The 18,819-nt window shown below is 39.4% G+C and overlaps 1 protein-coding gene across 1 annotated transcript in view; it reads left to right on the top strand.

Moving 5' to 3' along the window:
* The window catches only part of TPST1 (tyrosylprotein sulfotransferase 1), a 160,048-nt gene that overhangs the window by 31,296 nt on the left and 109,933 nt on the right, over window positions 1-18,819 (top strand). Inside the window, exon 2 of the mRNA XM_011952102.1 lies at window positions 333-1,278. Within this exon, the coding sequence (XP_011807492.1) occupies window positions 434-1,278 (845 nt within the window). The 5' untranslated portion in view covers window positions 333-433. The remainder of the gene's footprint in view (window positions 1-332; window positions 1,279-18,819) is intronic.

Raw genomic sequence — 18,819 nt, 5'->3', positions numbered from 1 at the left:
TCTAACACAGTGAAACCCCATCTCTACTAAAAATACAAAACATTAGCTAGGCATGGTGGCGGGCGCCTGTAGTCCCAGCTACTCGGGAGGCTGAAGCAGGAGAATGGCGTGAACCCAGGAGGTGGAGCTTGCAGTGAGCCGAGATGGCGCCACTGCACTCCAGCCTGGGCGACTGAGCGAGACTGCGTCTCAAAAAAAAAAAAAAAAAGAATATCAGAGAATCCAAGACTGTTTCAGCTTTTTTCTACCTAAAATGCAGTGGTGATAACTGGTGACTGATTTGTAAGCAATCTCAATGTAATGATAAAATAACATTTTCCTTTCTCTACTAGATGTTGGTTATCTTTCTGAAGTAGACTCTCCATGGCCTGAACATTTTCCGAAAATCATTTTGAGCAAAATATCTGTTTAATAACAAGATAACCACATCAAGATGGTTGGAAAGCTGAAGCAGAACTTACTATTGGCATGTCTGGTGATTAGTTCTGTGACTGTGTTTTACTTGGGCCAGCATGCCATGGAATGCCATCACCGGATAGAGGAACGTAGCCAGCCAGTCAAATTGGAGAGTACAAGGACCACTGTGAGAACTGGTCTGGACCTCAAAGCCAACAAAACCTTTGCCTATCACAAAGATATGCCTTTAATATTTATTGGAGGTGTGCCTCGGAGTGGAACCACACTCATGAGGGCCATGCTGGACGCACATCCTGACATTCGCTGTGGAGAGGAAACCAGGGTCATTCCCCGAATCCTGGCCCTGAAGCAGATGTGGTCACGGTCAAGTAAAGAGAAGATCCGCCTGGATGAGGCTGGTGTTACTGATGAAGTGCTGGATTCTGCCATGCAAGCCTTCTTACTAGAAATCATTGTTAAGCATGGGGAGCCAGCCCCTTATTTATGTAATAAAGATCCTTTTGCCCTGAAATCTTTAACTTACCTTGCTAGGTTATTCCCCAATGCCAAATTTCTCCTGATGGTCCGAGATGGCCGGGCATCAGTACATTCGATGATTTCTCGAAAAGTTACTATAGCTGGATTTGACCTGAACAGCTATAGGGACTGTTTGACCAAGTGGAATCGTGCTATAGAGACCATGTATAACCAGTGTATGGAGGTTGGTTATAAAAAGTGCATGTTGGTTCACTATGAACAACTTGTCTTACATCCTGAACGATGGATGAGAACACTCTTAAAGTTCCTCCAGATTCCATGGAACCATTCGGTATTGCACCATGAAGAGATGATTGGGAAAGCTGGGGGAGTGTCTCTGTCAAAGTGAGTAGAAGACACTTTTTTTATTTTGACTCTATATTTAGCTAATAATCTATACATATGTATGTATGTGTTTTATGTATATATGTGTGTATGTACCTGTGTGTGTATATATAGAAACTGAAGACCTTTTCTGGAACAGATACAGATTCACTGATGAGGTTTCTTTTTTTATTAATTCTCTGCTAGTTTATTATGGATTTTCACTTATTTATACTTCATATTTTCATTTATATATCATGGCCCTCTTATTTGTTTGATGGATACAAACCCAACTTACAGGCGGTGAAAAGCCTTCTTCAAGGCCTCAGACCTTAATGTTCATCATTCAGTTTTAGTGGCTTCTGATTTCTAATTTCTAGATATTGTTGTTAATGAGGATAGTCGGCTTTTTTGTGGATAAAGGTTAAAATCGGGAAGTGCATATATCATGTTAATGAGCACATAGTGAATTATAAGCATTTTGAAATTTTTAGTGGTAGAGAAAAATAAAAGCATCATCTAACCTAATCTCTTCATTTTATGGACAAGTAGACTGAGTCACAGTAAGATTAAAACAATTTGTTCAGATTTAGATGGCAAGACCAGAATTTGAATATGTGTGCCCTGGTCTCCATGAGGTCGTGCTTTTCTCCATGGCATTTTACTACGTGTCGTGCTTCCTTTGTCATCTGAAGGATATAACCTCTCTTATTTTTTACAAAAGGCTAGAGAATCTCCAAAATTTGGAAGCCTAATCCATACAAGAAGTTCCTTGGATTCAAAACTTCTCAAATGATGATATTTTGCTGCTTTTCTTATGAAGTGACAACTAGTATACCCTCCCACCTGTCTTGATGACTTATATACCTGGAATGAGGATATAAAAATGGAAACTACTATTAAATTCAGGTAGCATCTCTTCATGAAGAAAAGTTGGCTGTAACTATATTTTTGTTTTTTTTCATTTATCAAAGTAATATATAACCCCTGTAAAAAAGAAAAAGCAGTATACTTTCCTTGTGTGCCCTTCTTACTTTCACCAAGGAATATTTCCTTAATTTTTTTTTTTTTTTTTTTTTTTTGCTGTATAGAACTTGTAAGTAGATTTCTTATGTAGATAATCTCAAAGAAACAGCTGCCTGCCTATACCGAGCTTTCAATTATTGATTATAAGGTATGACATACCATCACTGTAGTGGCTCTAGGTTGTTTTTATTGATTCAAAGAAAATTTCAACTCTGGCTACTCTGATTGCAGTTTATTATTATTTCCAGATAATAGACTATAATTGATTTTTAATCACCTGCATTAGATATTTCAGTCTTTGTGCTTGTATGTTGGCCCGGCACGGATGCCACCTACATTTGCTAATATAAAAGGAGCTGTTAGACCACCAGCCTCTTTAGTAGGGATTAAAGAGATATGCTTAGGTTAAATTTTGGTGCCAATCAGGAAGAGAACATCTTGTGTATATACTTGCTATATTTAAGGTAAGCATAAAGGCCAAGAAAATTCATAGAAATTATATTATGAATTAATGAATTTTAGAAAGCAAAGAGACCTTACTTAGCATTTCAGTATGTGGAATGGAGGCCCTCTAAGGCTCTATGTTTTGTCAAAAATTAACGTGTCACAATCATGAGTAGAAGCTACTAATGCTTATTCCAAGATTTTTGCATTTGGAGTCTTTCTAGTTTGGGGCTATTACGGATAAAAGTTGCTGAGAACATTCTTGTACATTACTTTTGGCGGATATAGCATTCACTTCTTTTAGGTATATACCAATGAATAGAATTGCTGGATGACAAGGGGTGTGTGTGTGTGTGTGTGTGTGTGTGTGTGATACTAAGAGTTTTCCAAAGTGTCTCTATCATTCACGTATGGCTATACTGTAGATGAACATGTTCTAGTTGCCTCACATCTTTACCAACACTTGGTATTTTAGTATTTTCTGGTAGGCTACAATTGTGTTTTAAGACTTAAAAGCAAAATAATATTTGAACCTGTTTTTGAAAGAAAATCTTACCCAGAATTCCAATATAAAACAAGAACTGCTTTGGTTGAGGTGAGTCTAAACTAGACCATATTTCTTTCTTTTTTTTTTTCTGAGACGGAGTTTCGCTGTGTCATCCAGGCTGGAGTGCAGTGGCACGATCTCTGCTCACTGCAGCCTCCATCTCCCAGGCTCAAATTATCCTTCCATCTCAGCCTCCCGAGTAACTGGGATTACAGGCGCACACCACCGTGCCCAGCTTTTTTTTTTTTTTTTGTAGTTTTGGTAGAGCCCCATGCTGGCCACACTGGTCTCAAACCCCTGAGTTCAGGCAATCCATGTACCTCAGCCTCCCAGAGTACTGGGGTTACAGGCGTGAGCCACTATACCTAACCAGCCATACTTCTTTTTTTAAGATTGAATCCCTACTTTCAAAAACTGCTTATTGGGGAATAAGGCAGAAACATACAAAATTATTACATAGTACCAAGTTGTAAATATCCCATGTTCATCATAATGAAGAATTTATCACCCAGAGTCAGTCATCCTGTGTGCTTTTCTTTTTATTTAAACATTTTTATTCTGGGAAAATTGTTTAAAATAAATATTTTAATACTTAGTATTATGTAGTATTATAATACTTAAATATTTAGGTAGCCTTCAAGGTTTGAAGATGTCACCAGATGGCCTAGGGACACTTATAGAAATTGTCGAAAATAGAGATATCAGCAGGCTTTCACAGTTCTGCCTCTTATGTTGTTAACTATGAAAGTTAACCTTTACTTTGCTTAGAAATTTCGAATTGTTTACCGTCAGGGTGGCATCTCTTGCTTCTCTGGGCAGTTCCAGTTACAGAAAAGTCAGAGGCTCCTGCTCAAGTATCTTGAAAAGAAAGTAGAAGTAAAGTTTGAGGCTGTTTAATGTTGCCCTTTTCTCATGGTTTGTGTATTTTTTTGTGGAATTTTAGTTGTCTCCATCAGGGAACTTTTGGGAAGTTACAAGAGTGTACAGTTACTTCTGTTATTATTATGATACCATGAAATTACCTGGAACAAATAAAAATCAAGTTTGCTAGGTCAAAAGAGCAAAACCAGAAAAGCAGATTAATGTAACAGTGATGCTTAGACAACAAGTACAGGAATCACAACTACAATTCAGAGACGAGTTCTTACCTACACTTAGAGCAGAAAGAGAATGTAGCAACTATTAAACACAAATAAATTAGAATGAAAAAGATAATAGTAGTGATAAGTACAAGAGAACAAATAAGAATATTAAAACTGACACCCTACAGCTTCTAATAAGTAAAGCAGACAAAAAAAAAAAAAAACCTCTAAATCAGATCAAAAGCAAAGAAAGACTAAATAAATGAGTGAAAATAATGCAAAAAGGTTTTTGGAAATGGAGATATTTTGAGGAAGTAGGAAGAATAATTAGTAATTTATTAAATTTATAACACAGTTTCTTTTTACTATCCAAAGTGAAATTTAGTTTTGTTAAAGAAAAAATTATTCAGTGATACTTGCTAAGGCATGAGGCAGTGTTTATTTAGCACCATTGCAGGAGATACAGGGACCACTGCAATCGGGTCTTGCAGTGGGGGATAGAGATTGGATTTAACTCTGAATACAGCATGGGCAAGTGGGAATTTACAGCCAGGGAGCAAGGTGAGGGTCAGTGGATGGAAAATTACTATGAGGAAACATCAGGGGTCAGGGGCATTCTAGCTAAATTTACCTGATAGGATTCTCACTGAAGACAGGCCAGGGTGATCAGACATCACCTGGGGAAGGGTGGAGGATGAGAAACCTGAGAGTGATTAGTTATCAAGGGTAGGAGGTTCTTGCTAAACTGCCTTAGCAGGGTTCTTTGCTAAAACTGGAATTTTTTTTTTTTTCTTGTTTTGAGACGGAGTCTTTCTCTGTCTTCCAGGCTGGAGTACAGTGGCGAGATTTCGGCTCACTGCAAGCTCCATCCGCCCGGTTCACACCATTCTCCTACCTCAGCCTCCTGGGTAGCTGGGACTATAGGCGCCCACCATCATGCCCGGCTAATTTTTTGTATTTTTAGTAGAGATGGGGTTTCACTGTGTTAGCCAGGATGGTCTCAATCTCTTGACCTCGTGATCTGCCTGCCTCGGCCTCCCAAAGTGCTGGGATTACAGGCATGAGCCACCGCACCCAGCCTAAAACTGGATTTTATAAAGAAGTGCACTGATGGTCCTAGGAGAAGGTTCAGGAGCCTGACTGAAGTTTGGTCACACAAAGAATCTTTGTCAGTTTGGAAACTTAAAATTCTTACATCTTATGGGATTAACAGAAAACTCAGTAGCCACTTGAAATTCTTCTGAAATTTAAGGATAACAAGAATATTTTGAGCAAGTGAAGAGAATGACGGACAATATTCACAAAAATTATGAGCATTAATAGCATGGAAAATTAATAGCAGGCAAATTAGGATCATCTGAGCTCTGCTAGCTCAGTCTGAAATATCCCAGAAGAATTTTATAAATATTACATGTAGTGTTTTTTTTTTCTTTCATGAAACTATCAGAGAACAAGTCTGTTTATTTGTGAAAACTTCTCCTTTGTGAAGGCACTGCCTAAGGATGCTATTGGGGTTGTGTCTTTTTTTTTTTTTTCTTTGGAGACAGGGTCTTGCTCTTTCACCCAGGCTGGAGTACAGTGGCAAGATTATGGCTCACTGCAGCCTTGAACTTCTGGGCTCAAACGATCTTCCCACCTTAGCTTCCTGTTAGTAGCTGGGACTACAGGTGCATGCCATCATGCCTGGCTAATTTTTTTTTTTTTTTTGGTAGAAACAAGGTCTCACTTTGTTACCCAGGATGGACTCGAACTCCTGGCCTCAAGCAGTCTTCCTGCCTTGGCCTCCCAAAGTGCTGGGATTACCGCTGTGAGCTGCCGTGCCCAGCCTCCTTTTACAAGTTATATTGAAGACAGAAGTGACTGAGACATCTTAGCTAGAGAGGAGGAATTGAATAAACAAGGGATACACGTGACAGTAAAGTGGGCTGTGAAAGGAAATCAGAGAGCTGATGAAACACTGCATTTCAAAGTGTGTCAGTGAAAGATTGAGAAGAAGCAGAACCAGAACATGAATTAATAAGGCAACATTTGTACTTTTCTTGGAGAATATAGCAATTGGTAGCAAAAATTAGAAGTTGGATATCAGATCATTTATTAGTTTGATTAGATTTCTCTACAAATAATGGAGATCCAAAATAACAAAGATTTCCAAATAATGGCTGTTATGTAGAAGAAGGCAGACCAGGGCTGCTTTGTCAGCTCTGCAGTCATCTGGCATCTAGGCTTGCTTCCAGCTTTTGTCTCCATCATTCCCAGGATCCAAGGTGGAGCACCAGTCATTTCATCTACATTCTAAGCAGCACAGCAAGGATGGATGTTTGTGAAACAAATGGCGTTTAGTATTTTTTGAGGATTTTTTTTTTTTTTTTTTTTTTTTTTTTTTGAGACGGAGTCTCGCTCTGTCGCCCGGGCTGGAGTGCAGTGGCCGGATCTCAGCTCACTGCAAGCTCCGCCTCCTGGGTTTACGCCATTCTCCTGCCTCAGTCTCCTGAGTAGCTGGGACTACAGACGCCCGCCACCTCGCCCGGCTAGCTTTTTTTTGTATTTTTTAGTAGAGACGGGGTTTCACCGTGTTAGCCAGGATGGTCTCGATCTCCTGACCTCGTGATCCGCCCGTCTCGGCCTCCCAAAGTGCTGGGATTACAGGCTTGAGCCACCGCGCCCGGCCCGAGGATATTTCTTAGAAGCTTCCAGCTATTACTTCTTGCTTTTCACTGGCCACCACACCCAGCTAATTTTGTGTGTGTGTGTGTGTTTTTACTAGAGATGGGGTTTCACCATGTTAGCCAGGATGGCCTTGATCTCCTGACCTCATGATCCTCCTGCCTGGGCCTCCCAAAGTGCTGGGATTACAGGCGTGAGCCACCGTGCCTGGCCAATATGTGTATTGTTTTTAAATGTTCTTTAAATGTTCTGTTAGTTGCTGGTGTATACAATTGTAAATGACTTGTATATCTATATCCTGCAGCTTTCCTAATGTTTTGTGGTTTTGCCTAAGCTAGGACTTCTAATAGTAATAAGCAACCTTGGTTTAAAACAGTTGTTGTTGCTGGGTGCTCATGCCTGTAATCCGAGCACTTTTTGAGGCCGAGTTGGGCAGATCACGAAGTCAGGAGATCGAGACCATCCTGACTAACACGGTGAAACTCCATCTCTACTAAAAATACAAAAAATTATCTGGGCGTGGTGTTGGGCACCTGTAGTCCCAGCTACTTGGGAGACTGAGGCAGGAGAATGGTGTGAATCCAGGAGGCGGAATTTGCAGTGAGCGGAGATCACACCACTGCTCTCCAGCCTGGGCGACAGAGCGAGACAACGTCCCAAAAAAAAAAAAAAAGAGTTCTTCTTAAGTGGGGGCAGTTTGTTCCCCAGGGGACATTTGGCAATGTCTGGAGACTTTTTGGTTGTCACATTTGAGGAAGTGGAGGTGATACTGCTGGCCTTAAATAGGAAGAGGCCAGAGTGTTGCTGAACATCCTACAATTATAGGACAGCTACTGCAACAAAGTATTTATCCGGCCCCAAATGTCAGTTGTGCCAAGGTTGAGAAATCATGTTTTAAAGGGAATGCCTTAAACAATATTTTATTATTGTGCAGAATTCCAAACACAAAAATAAATTGATAAGCAGAATTCCCAATACCAACAGTTAACCATTGTAGGCCAGTATTATTAACTCCTTTCCTTCCCCCAACTTCTGCTGAATTATTATTTTATTTATTTATTTTTTTGAGACAGAGTCTCGCTCTGTCGCCCAGGCTGGAGTGCAGTGGCCGGATCTCAGCTCACTGCAAGCTCCGCCTCCCGGGTTTACGCCATTCTCCTGCCTCAGCCTCCTGAGTAGCTGGGACTGCAGGCGCTCGCCACCTCACCCGGCTAGGTTTTTGTATTTTTTAGTAGAGACGGGGTTTCACCGTGTTAGCCAGGATGGTCTTGATCTCCTGACCTTGTGATCCGCCCATCTCGGCCTCCCAAAGTGCTGGGATTACAGGCTTGAGCCACCGTGCCCGGCCTGAATTATTATTTTAAAACAAATACAAGATATCACATCATTCCATCTATAAATACTTCTCTGTGTGTCACTAGAGGTTCCCAAATTATGGTTTCAGAATACCAAAAAAATCCTTCAGACCTCCCCAGGAGATCTGCAAGATTAAAACTATTTTCACAATAATACTAAGATGTTATTTGAATTTTCATTCTGTTGACATTTGTGCTGATAGTGCAAAAGAGCTGAAAACTCTGGATGCCTTAGCACAGATCAAGGCTGTGGCACCAAACTGTACTTAGTGGTCATTGTACTTGTAGTACTGTCAAATTCTCTTCTGCTTAAAAAAAAACCAACTGGATTTAAGTAAGAATGTGATTCATGAAGCAGTACAATTTTTTTTAGTCTTCTGCCTAATGGTTTTAGTGATCATTGATGAATCATTGCCCAGGCCTACTATTTTATTAAGTCTGGCCAAATAGTAGTCTAATTTAAAATTTCCTTCTGTATTCGTTAATGATATTTTTCTATAAAGAAGACTGTGCTTATACCAACTGTTTAGTTACTCCTAAATGTCCTGTGTATAGGAAATGAAGGAAAATGATTTATTTTTTTTCCCAGAACAGAGTTCACTCTAAAGGGAATATGTTCAATGAATTTTGTTGTATTTATTTTAATGTACATTATTGGTATATGCTGTTAGTTTTCTTTCTCTTTGTTGATACCTTTTATCAAGTTGAAGAATTTCTCTTCTATTTCTAGTTCACTAAGAGTTTTCAAAGTTAATGGATATTGTATTCGTTTTTTCTTTCTGTGTAGTAAGTTACCCCAGAATTTAGTGGCTGAAAACAACAAACATTATATAAAAGTTTCTGTGTGTCAGGAATATGGACACAGCATAGCTGGATCTTCTGCCTCAGAGCCCCTCACAAGACTGCATCAGGGTTGGACTAGGGAAGGAATGATTTCCTAGTTCATGTGGTATTTGGCACGATTCAGTTCCTTATCTGTCATAGGTGGAGGGCCTTAGTTCCTTGCTGTGTATGTTTCTGTATAGGGCTACTTAACATGGCAGCTGGCAAGCAAGAAGAGCCAGAGAAGGTAAAGAAGATGGAAGTTACATCTTTTGCAACCTTATCTCAGAAGTGACATCCTATCACTTTTGCCATATTAATTAGAATCAAATTCCTAGGCCCAGCTAAAATCAAGTAGACGGGATTACACAAAGGTAGGAATATCAGGAGTTGGGAACCATCAGGTGCTGTTTTAGAAGCAGCCTTCCAGCCTGCCCTCTGGCCCCCAGTGACTCATGTCTCTTGCATATGCCCTTCATAATTTGCCCCTTTCTCCAGGTCTGCAAAAGTCTCATTCCGTTACAGCATCAGCTCACAGTCCAGAATCTTACCATCTAAATCAGGTCCAGTTGTGAATGAGGCTTATGGGTGAAGTTTCTTTCTTTTTTTTTTTTCTTGAGACAGCGTCTCACTCTGTTGCCTAGGCTGGAGTGCAGCCATGTTGCCATGGCTCACTGCAGCCTCAACCTCCTGGGTTCAAGTGATCCTCCTGCCTCAGCCTCCTGAGTAGCTAAGATTACGGTTGTGTGCCACCACACCTGGCTAATTTTTTGATTTTTAGTGGAGATAGGGTTTTGCTATGTTGCCCAGGCTGGTTTCAAACTGCTGGGCTCAGCCTCCCAAAGTGCTAGGATTACAGGTGTGAGCCACTGCACCTGGCCAAAGTTTTTAAAATATAGTTCCTTGTGTACAGTTCCACTCAATCTGTAGAAATGTAACATTAAAGGTACAAGTTATCCTCCTTTCCCTATATCCAGTATACAAGGGTGGAACAGGCATGGTATAATAGACATTCCTGTTTAAAGGAGGGAAAATAGGAGGCACAGAAGTGTCACTGGTCCCTATCAATTCTGAAATCCAGCCAGGATATTAGAAGTTCCTTGATTGGTCTCATGGCCTAGGAATAATTCCTGCCCTCCTAACGCTTGATTCCATCTCTGAGTTATTCTTCCTTTTTCATGAAAGGTAGCAGGTAGCAGCTGTGTAGTTTTTTATCAGTCTGCTTCCTGCCAGTAGAATTTTGGGAGTCTAGTGGCCTTTTTTCATGTTGTACTATTTCTGGGTTTTTTTGGTCCATCCTGGCAGTGTTGCTGCTGATATAATTTTCTCAAAAACTTTGTAAGTCTTTTGTGAAACTCATTGGTGTTGATTCCATTGGGTAATAGTCACACCTACAAATCTAAGGTACACCCTTCTTTGTGATCTTTCTCAGATGGCTGAGGGACAATGTTCTTAAGCTTCCTAGAGCCCCTGTTGTTCAGTCGCGAGGACCTATTAGGCACACCCTTAATTTCTTTAAAGAGTTCTTTATATGACAGAATTACTGGGAACCATTTTCCAGGTAGCCCACCACAAAGGTTGTATTTTGTCAAATTGAAGGAGTCATCTGACTTTCTTTAATCATAAGCTGCAAATATAGTAAGCTGCATTAATAGATTTTCTAATATTTATTTAACTTTGAATTTCTGGAGAAAACCCAACTTGGTCATGATTTATCATCTGAGCTTTGTTTTTGGCTTTGGTATGCAAATTTTTTTTTTTTTTTTTTTTTTGAGACAGAGTCTTGCTCTGTCGCCCAGGCTGGAGTGCAGTGGTGCGATCTTGGCTCACTGCAACCTCCACCTCCCGGCTTCACGCCATTCTCCTGCCTCAGCCTCCCAAGTAGCTGGGACTACAGGCGCCCGCCACCATGCCCGGCTAATTTTTTGTATTTTTAGTAGAGACACGGTTTCACCGTGTTAGCCAGGATGATCTCGATCTCCTGACCTCGTGATCCACGCGCCTTGGCCTTCCAAAGTGCTGGGATTACAGATGTGAGCCACTGCGCCCAGCTGGTATGCTAATTGTTGGCTTAGGATTTTTATATCTATTTCATGAGTGACACTGACCTGTAATTTTCTCTTTTCTTACACTGTAAGTCTCGTTTTGTTATATAGTTATGCTTCCCTTACAAATTACTTCTGATTGTCTTTTCCCTCAATTTTGGATCACATTTTCCTGATGCTGTGGATTTGAGTAACTTTGGAGTTATATTTTGTGTGTCTAAGCCCTGTTAAAATCCTTGGGAGAATGCTGATTTTATTTTTGTTTTGGTAGGCAGTCGGGCTGGTTAGGTTCTAAACCACAAGTTTTCTCACCTTCTGTGAATAGTATTTCCAGTATCAATTCAAAGACTGCGCTGTGCTACTTTGGGTCTTTCCTATCCACAGACCATTTATGAGTTAGTTTGGAGCTTTGGCAACAGTTTATATTTTAATTTATTCTCAGAGCCTTTGCTTTGCTTCCCTGAATCTGTCTCATGTGTGAGCTAGATGTTGTGCTGGTTCATGTGCAAAATTACGGGAAACCCTTTCTCTGGCTCGTCTTTTTCCTGGATTCCCCACATACTCTATGGCTCCCAGAGGCTCCTTTCATTGTTATTGTAGTCTGACATTTGGATTTCTTTCAGAGCTTTAGCTGCCTGTGATGCGTTTCTGTATGGCTGGTGCCACCCTTAGGGTGAAGAGCTCAGATAAAATGTTAAAAATAATGAGAATGATTCTTACACTCCTTAGACCACTGTGGTCTTTCCCAATTATTTTTGCCTGAAATGAGGGGTTTTGCCCAGAGTTTTTGCTGCTCACATTTGTGCATAGTATGGACTTATGATTCTAATTTTATTCTAAGGATCTTTGTATTTCTCAGGGTTTTTTGTTTTTTTTTTTTGAAAAAGTCTTAGTTTCTTAGGTTATTTTTGGTTTATTTAATTCTGGGTTGGCAATAATTTTCTCTTAGTGTTTTAAAGATATTATTCCACCATCCACTAGTTGCAGTGGTTGCTGTTGAAAAATCTGCTGTCAGTAATTGTCAGGCCTTTGTTATATGTCATTTATCTGACCACTTTAAGCTCTTTATCCTTTGTGTATTTTGTTTTTATTACTGTATTTTGTGAGTAGGTGTGGATTCCTTTTTTTTGTTTAGCTTGGTAAATGCTCTTCTTGTAAATAATTATAATTTTGTTTCTTTAAACAATATAGGGCTATTTAAATTATTTCTTCTTAAGTGAGCTTTGGTAGTTTGTGTCTTTCAAGGAATTTGTTCATTTCCTCTAAGTTGTAGAATTTATAGGCATCAAGTTTTTCATAATCATTATTATTTACAATCTGTAGAATCTGTAGTAATCTGTAGAACCTTGCATTCCTGAAATCAGTAATTTTTACTTGGAATGTGTTGAGCTCTTTGGATCAGTGAGTTTTATAGTTTATATACAATTGGAAAATTGTGTACTTTTTTTTTCAAAAATTTTTTCTCCTTTCTTCTTTTTCTTTTCCTTCAGGACTCCAGTTACACATATATGAGACTGTTTGAAATGTTTCCACAGTTCACCGATTTTTTTCAATTTTATTTTCAAAAATAGGCTGTTTTTTATAGCAGTTCTGGATTCATAGCAAAATTGAACAGAAAGTGTAGAGAATTCCCATATATTGCTTATCCACACATATGCACAGCCTACCCCAATATCAGTATCCTACTGCTATATTTATTACAATCGATGAATTTATGTTGACACATTATTATAACCCAAAGTTCATAGTTTACATTGGCATTTGCTCTTGGCATTATACATTCTATGGGTTTTGACAAATGTACACTACCATATATCTACCATTTTAGTATCATACAGAATATTTTCACTGTCCTAAAAATCCTCTGTGTTCCACCTATTTATCCTTTCCTTTTCCAGCCCATTGGCAACCACTGATCTTTTACTCTAGCCATAGTTTTCCCTTTTCCAGAATGCCATAGAGTTGCAATCATACAGTATGTAGCCTTTTCAGATTGGGCTCTTTCACTTAGTAATATGCACTTTACTCCATGTCGTCTCATGTCTCCATAGTTTATTTCTTTTTAGCACTGCCGTCAATACAGCTTAAGTATCTCTTATTCAAAATGCTTGGACTAGAAGTGTTTCAAATTTTGTTTTCTTTTTTGGATTTTGAAATATTTGCATATACATGATTAGATATCTTGGGAATGGGACTCAAGTCTAAATGTGAAATTCATTTATGTTTCATATTACACCTTATGCACATAGCCTCAAGGTGATTTTATACAATATTTTGAATACTTTTGTTAATGAAACAAATCTGTGTTAAGTATGTGTGGAATTTTCCACTTGTGGAGTCAGCGTGAATGTCACAAAATTTCATATTTTGGAGCATTTCAGATTTTTGGATTAGGGATGCTCAACGTGTACTTGAATGACTGTACTCCATAATAACTGTGGAATAATCTGTGGAATAACTGTTTTAATGCATTTGGTAATTCTAACATCTGTGTTATTTGAAATTGATTATTTTTCTCATTATGAGTTGTATTTCCCTGTTTATTTTCATGCCTGATAATGTTTGATTGGATGCCAGATGTTGTAAATTTTACTTTTTTGGTTGCTGGATATTTTTTGTTTTGTTTTTGTTTGCTGGATATTTTTGTAGTTCTACAAATATTCTTGAGCTTTGTTCTGGGACGCAGTTAACTTACTTGACCAGTTTGATCTTTGGGGATTTTGCTTTTATGATTTGTTAGGTGAGTCTGAAGAAATACTTAGTCTGTGCCTGATTATTCCCTATTACTGAGTCAAGACCTGGCTGAGTACTCTACCAGTACCCAATAAATTATGAGTTTATCCACTCTGGGTGGTAAGAGCAAGCACTATTCCTTGTTCTTTGTGAGTTCTGGGCACAGTTCCCTGTAAATTCGTTCTTTCCACTTAGCACATCTCCAGAATTCTCTCTGTATACAGCTCTCTCCTCTGTGATTCTCTGGCCTGAAAACTCCAACCAGGACTTTCAGCTCCATTTCTCAATTTAGAATCTGCTGGGCTCTGCCTGGGACCCCCTTCTTATACCACAGCCTGGATATTTTCTCAAGGCAGTAAGCTGCGGCAATTATGGGTATCACTTTTTTCCCATTTTTTGGGAAACACTGTTCTTCATTGCCCTAATATCCAGTGTTTTGAAAATTGTTGTGCAATGTATATTGTCTGGTTTTTTTTTTTTTTTTTGGTTCTTTCAGGTTGTAGTACCCCACTGGATTACTTTGAAGCCTTTCGTTTATAGATATTTCAGTATGGTCCTTTGAAAGATAAGCACTCTTTACTTTTTTCTGAAACCTTTTATATTGTCTGAACTCATCACGTGTAGACAGCACTGTGTTGCTGTGTTCATGAAACATATATAAGTCTATGTACTAGTTTGCTTTATTTCCCAGTATATCAGTTTTGTTCAGTAACAATCATTTGATAGATTAGTGCTCACCTTAAAATTTTTTAAAATTTTGAGCAGCTGATGGCTGTGTGTGTTATCTCCTATATCTTTATATTATCCTGGATTCAGAGCCATAGAATACTACCTAGATTCTTTAGGAAAGTCTTTGTGTGTCTGACATTCTGTTTATCATTTTCATAGAAAATATATTTAATACATGTATTTTTCCATAAAATATATGTTGTCATATTGGGTTCAGATCTTGGCTTTACCACTTACTGACTGTGGGGCCTTGAATCAGATACTTAACCTTTGTATGCCTCATTTTCTTCATGTATAAAATGGTGATAGTAATGGCATTTACCTCATAGGGTTGTTAGTAAGGTTTAAATGTATTAATAATATGTAAAGAGCTTAGGATAGTATCTGGCACCTAAGTGCTATAAATGTGTGTTTGGTATTATTATTTTTACCACTGTTATCACCACCACTGCATATATTACTGCTAGTGTCCATGCCAGGAGAACCATGTCTGTTCTCTAGATGGCATATGGGTATGTGTGTCTAAAGATGAGGTGACTGTGTGGTCTTGTGCTGCTCTCTCTGAGTTCTCCTTGGCCTCTGGAGTGATAGTATTGCTGTCCGCCTGGTCACTGTGTCCTGCTGATAAGTGCTGTTGCAGTCTGTGGTCAGCAGATGGTCCAGTGGTTCTCCTTGCTTCACTGGCCCTACCTTGGCTCATTCTGACTCTGAGGTTTGAGTGTCATGTTCTTTAAGCCCTAGACCTGGGCAGTAAGACAAACAGCCCTCAGTTACTGAATCTGTTTGCCTCCCCTGGGGCAAAACCCTGTCCTTCAGTAATTTTGCTAGCAGAATCCCCAACTCCCTTCCTCTTCTTTCATTGGGCATACAGAAAATTCGGGATGCCTTTTATGCCTTGTGGGAGCCAGAGAACTCTGGATAACTAAATCCATGCCCTCCTTCCTCCTAACCCTTCTATGTTGATGATTCAGCCCCCACCTTTTCATTAAGGGGCATCTTGTGTAGCAGTCTCCTCCCAGAACCCCAAAAGGGAAATGGATCAAAAATGCCTTTTTTTTAGCTTTTTCTTCCGTCTGCCTAACATGTCTTTTTCCTTTTGGAACTCTATCCTGGAGAGAAGAGATGAGAACAGACTTTTGTCACTGCTGTTTCCTTCCCACTGTTCTCTTCTTCTGTCATGAAGACACCAGAAGTCTAGGCTGGGTAGACTTTCCATTTCCTCTGCCACTTTCCTTTGGGCCTGATGGCAGGTGTGATACTAGGAAGGGATAATCTGCTTGTTGATAAGAAAATGTGTGTTGGGAGATAGTTTAAAAAATATTATCCTTGGCTGGGCGCAGTGGCTCATGCTTGTAATCCCAGCACTTTGGGAGGCCGAGGTGGGCGGATCACCTGAGGTCAGGAGTTCAAGACCAGCCTGGCCAACATGGTGAAACCCCGTCTCTACTAAAAATACAAAAAAATTATCCAGGCGTGGTGGTGTACACCTGTAGTCCCAGCTACTGGGGAGGCTGAGGTACTAGAATTGCTTGAACCTGGGTGGTGGAGGTTGTAGTGAGTCCAGATTGCGCCACTGCACTCCAGCCTGGGTGACAGAGTGAGACTCCATCTCCATAAAAACAAACAAACAAATAAATAAATAAATACATACATACATACATACATACATACAGAGTGAGACTCTATCTCCATAAAAATAAATAAAATAAAATAAAATATTATCCTTGTTAAATAGGTTAAAGGGAAAAAGAATATTTTAGGGTAAAGGTGGGGGTGCCAGTTTGGATGGGAATTAGGGAAGGTTTCTCTGAGGACATAACATTTGAACAATTTCAAGGCTGTTTTGTAGTATTGACAAAATTTAATACTAGGATCAAGATTGCTTGTGCACAAAGCCAAAAGATGGTCTCTCTTATGCCCTCTTCTTCTCATATTGCAGTTAGTACATTCTGTTTTTCTGCAGTGGTAACTCTTTCTGGCCTAATTGCTCAGTTTCTCGTTCTGGTCTTGTAACACATTTATTCTGCCTATCAGTATACAGTCCTAGTATGGAGAGGCTGGCAAAAACCTGAGGCAATATTTCTTCAAGCAAGCTACTGGTTTCAGAACCATCTGGGACACTTTTAAAATTGCACCTCTCGAACCCACTCCAGTGTCATAATTACTAACAGTTTCATTTGGATTCTGATACTATTGAATTTATCATATTACTTGAGGACAAGCACTTTGTTATAGTTATCTTTTTAGCCACACAGCAGTGTAAATTCTAAGTAAGTGTTTGATAAATTGATTTATTAGGAAGCTAGGAGAGAGACATTTCAAGTGGTTTAAAAAGGTTTGCTATTTGGGGGTGACATCAACAAAAGTGGCACAGTAAAGGATAAAATTTTACTCTTCCATAAAAGCAACAGAAGAACTGGCAGAACCTGTCAGAATCAACTTTTTCAGAACTCTAGAAATTAACCAAAGACTTGAAAAAAAAATGTGAAGAGTGCTTATTCATGAAAAATGGCTGAATCTTAGTAAGAATAATGAGCTTACCCAAGCACCATTCCCTGTTCCATGTGTCAGCTGGGGCTAAAATAACAGCCTGTGTTCCTGTAGTGGAGGGAGCAGAACAGACCTCATTGTAATTATTTGTTTTGCCTTCTTTGGTGGATCACTGGAAGAATGACTTAAAAACCTTGTCTTTATTTCTCCTGACTCAGAACTGGCCTACTTCTGAGAGTGGGGAGGACAGTAGTTATCAAGAAACATTTATAGACAAATAATTTAGTCATTGCTTCCTGAATCAATAGATAACAATGGGGGCAAACAGTAGACAAATTAAAGAGCTTAGGAGCAGAGATTGGGAATGAGATGTCTATGAGGGCTTTGAAAAGCTTCATATATTCCCAAGAATGTAGAAGGCCATGTGCTTGGCAAGGACTGTATGCATGCCCAGGGAAGACTTCTACCTCTCGCTGATCGTGAGACTCTGTGAAAGCAGGAAGTGAAGACTAAGGCAGAGTTAGAAGCTACCTAGCTAAGTAGTGAAGGTGTATCCCAAACCTACGCAGAGCCCTTCTGCAGAGATGGGGAGATTTTTTGGTTCCAAGCATTTAAGGCAGTCTGTCCAGTTGTTAGCTGGCCATTGAGCTAACAGAACAGAGACTCCAGTGACTGCACATAACAAGGAATACAGATTTTACAGAATTAGTTTTGATAAGTCTTGAAACACAACTACAACAATAAGCAGCAACAAAAAATTCTGGAGAGGGGAGAGAATCTGATTCCCAGAGTTGCCACATTATAAGATTTAAAATGTCTAGTGATTAACAAAAAAGTGTAAGATATGGAACGCAACAAGAAAAAAAGCCATGAGTAGAAATTGTCCCTGAGGAAGCCGAGGCATTGGAATTTCTAGACACTTTATATCAGCTATTTAAAATAATTCATCAAGAGCTAAAGAAAACCTTATCTTAAAAAAAAAACAAAAAAACTAAAAACCTAACTGAAAGTTTGAGAACGGTGTCTCACCAATTGAGAACATCAATAAAAAGATAGAAATTATGAACCAAACCAGGTAGACAAGCATGGTAACTGAAATGAAAAATTTGCTCCTAGGGCCCATCAGGAGATTAGAACAGGAAGAAGAAAGAAATTTGAAGGTAGTTCTATTGACTTTATCTAATTTGAAGAACAGAAAAGAAAAAAGAGTAATTAGAAACTATAAATAGAGCCTAACGAGACCTGTGGGATACCATCAAGTGTACCAACATACACATGACGGGAATCTCAGAAGGAGAGGAGAGATGGTGGGACAGAAAAATATTTGAAGGAATAATGGGCTAGGTGCAGTAGCTCATGCCTGTAATCCCAGAACTCTGGGAGACCAAAAGAGGCAGATCTCTTGAGCCCAGGAGTTTGAGACCAGCCTGGGCAACAGGGTAAAACCCTGTCTCTACAAAAAATACAAAAATTAACCATGTGTGGTGACATATGCCTGTAGTCCCAGCTACTCAGGAGGCTGAGGTTGGAGGATCACTTGAGCCCAGGAGGTCATGGCTGCAGTGAGCTGTGATTGCACTACTGCACTCCAGCCTGGATGATAGAGTGAGACCCTGTCTCAAAAA

Source organism: Colobus angolensis, unplaced genomic scaffold, assembly GCF_000951035.1.
Source record: "Colobus angolensis palliatus isolate OR3802 unplaced genomic scaffold, Cang.pa_1.0 Scaffold333, whole genome shotgun sequence".
NCBI lineage: Eukaryota > Metazoa > Chordata > Mammalia > Primates > Cercopithecidae > Colobus > Colobus angolensis.
Note: the sequence above shows the minus strand (reverse complement) of the source record. Positions and strands in the feature narration are given on the sequence as shown.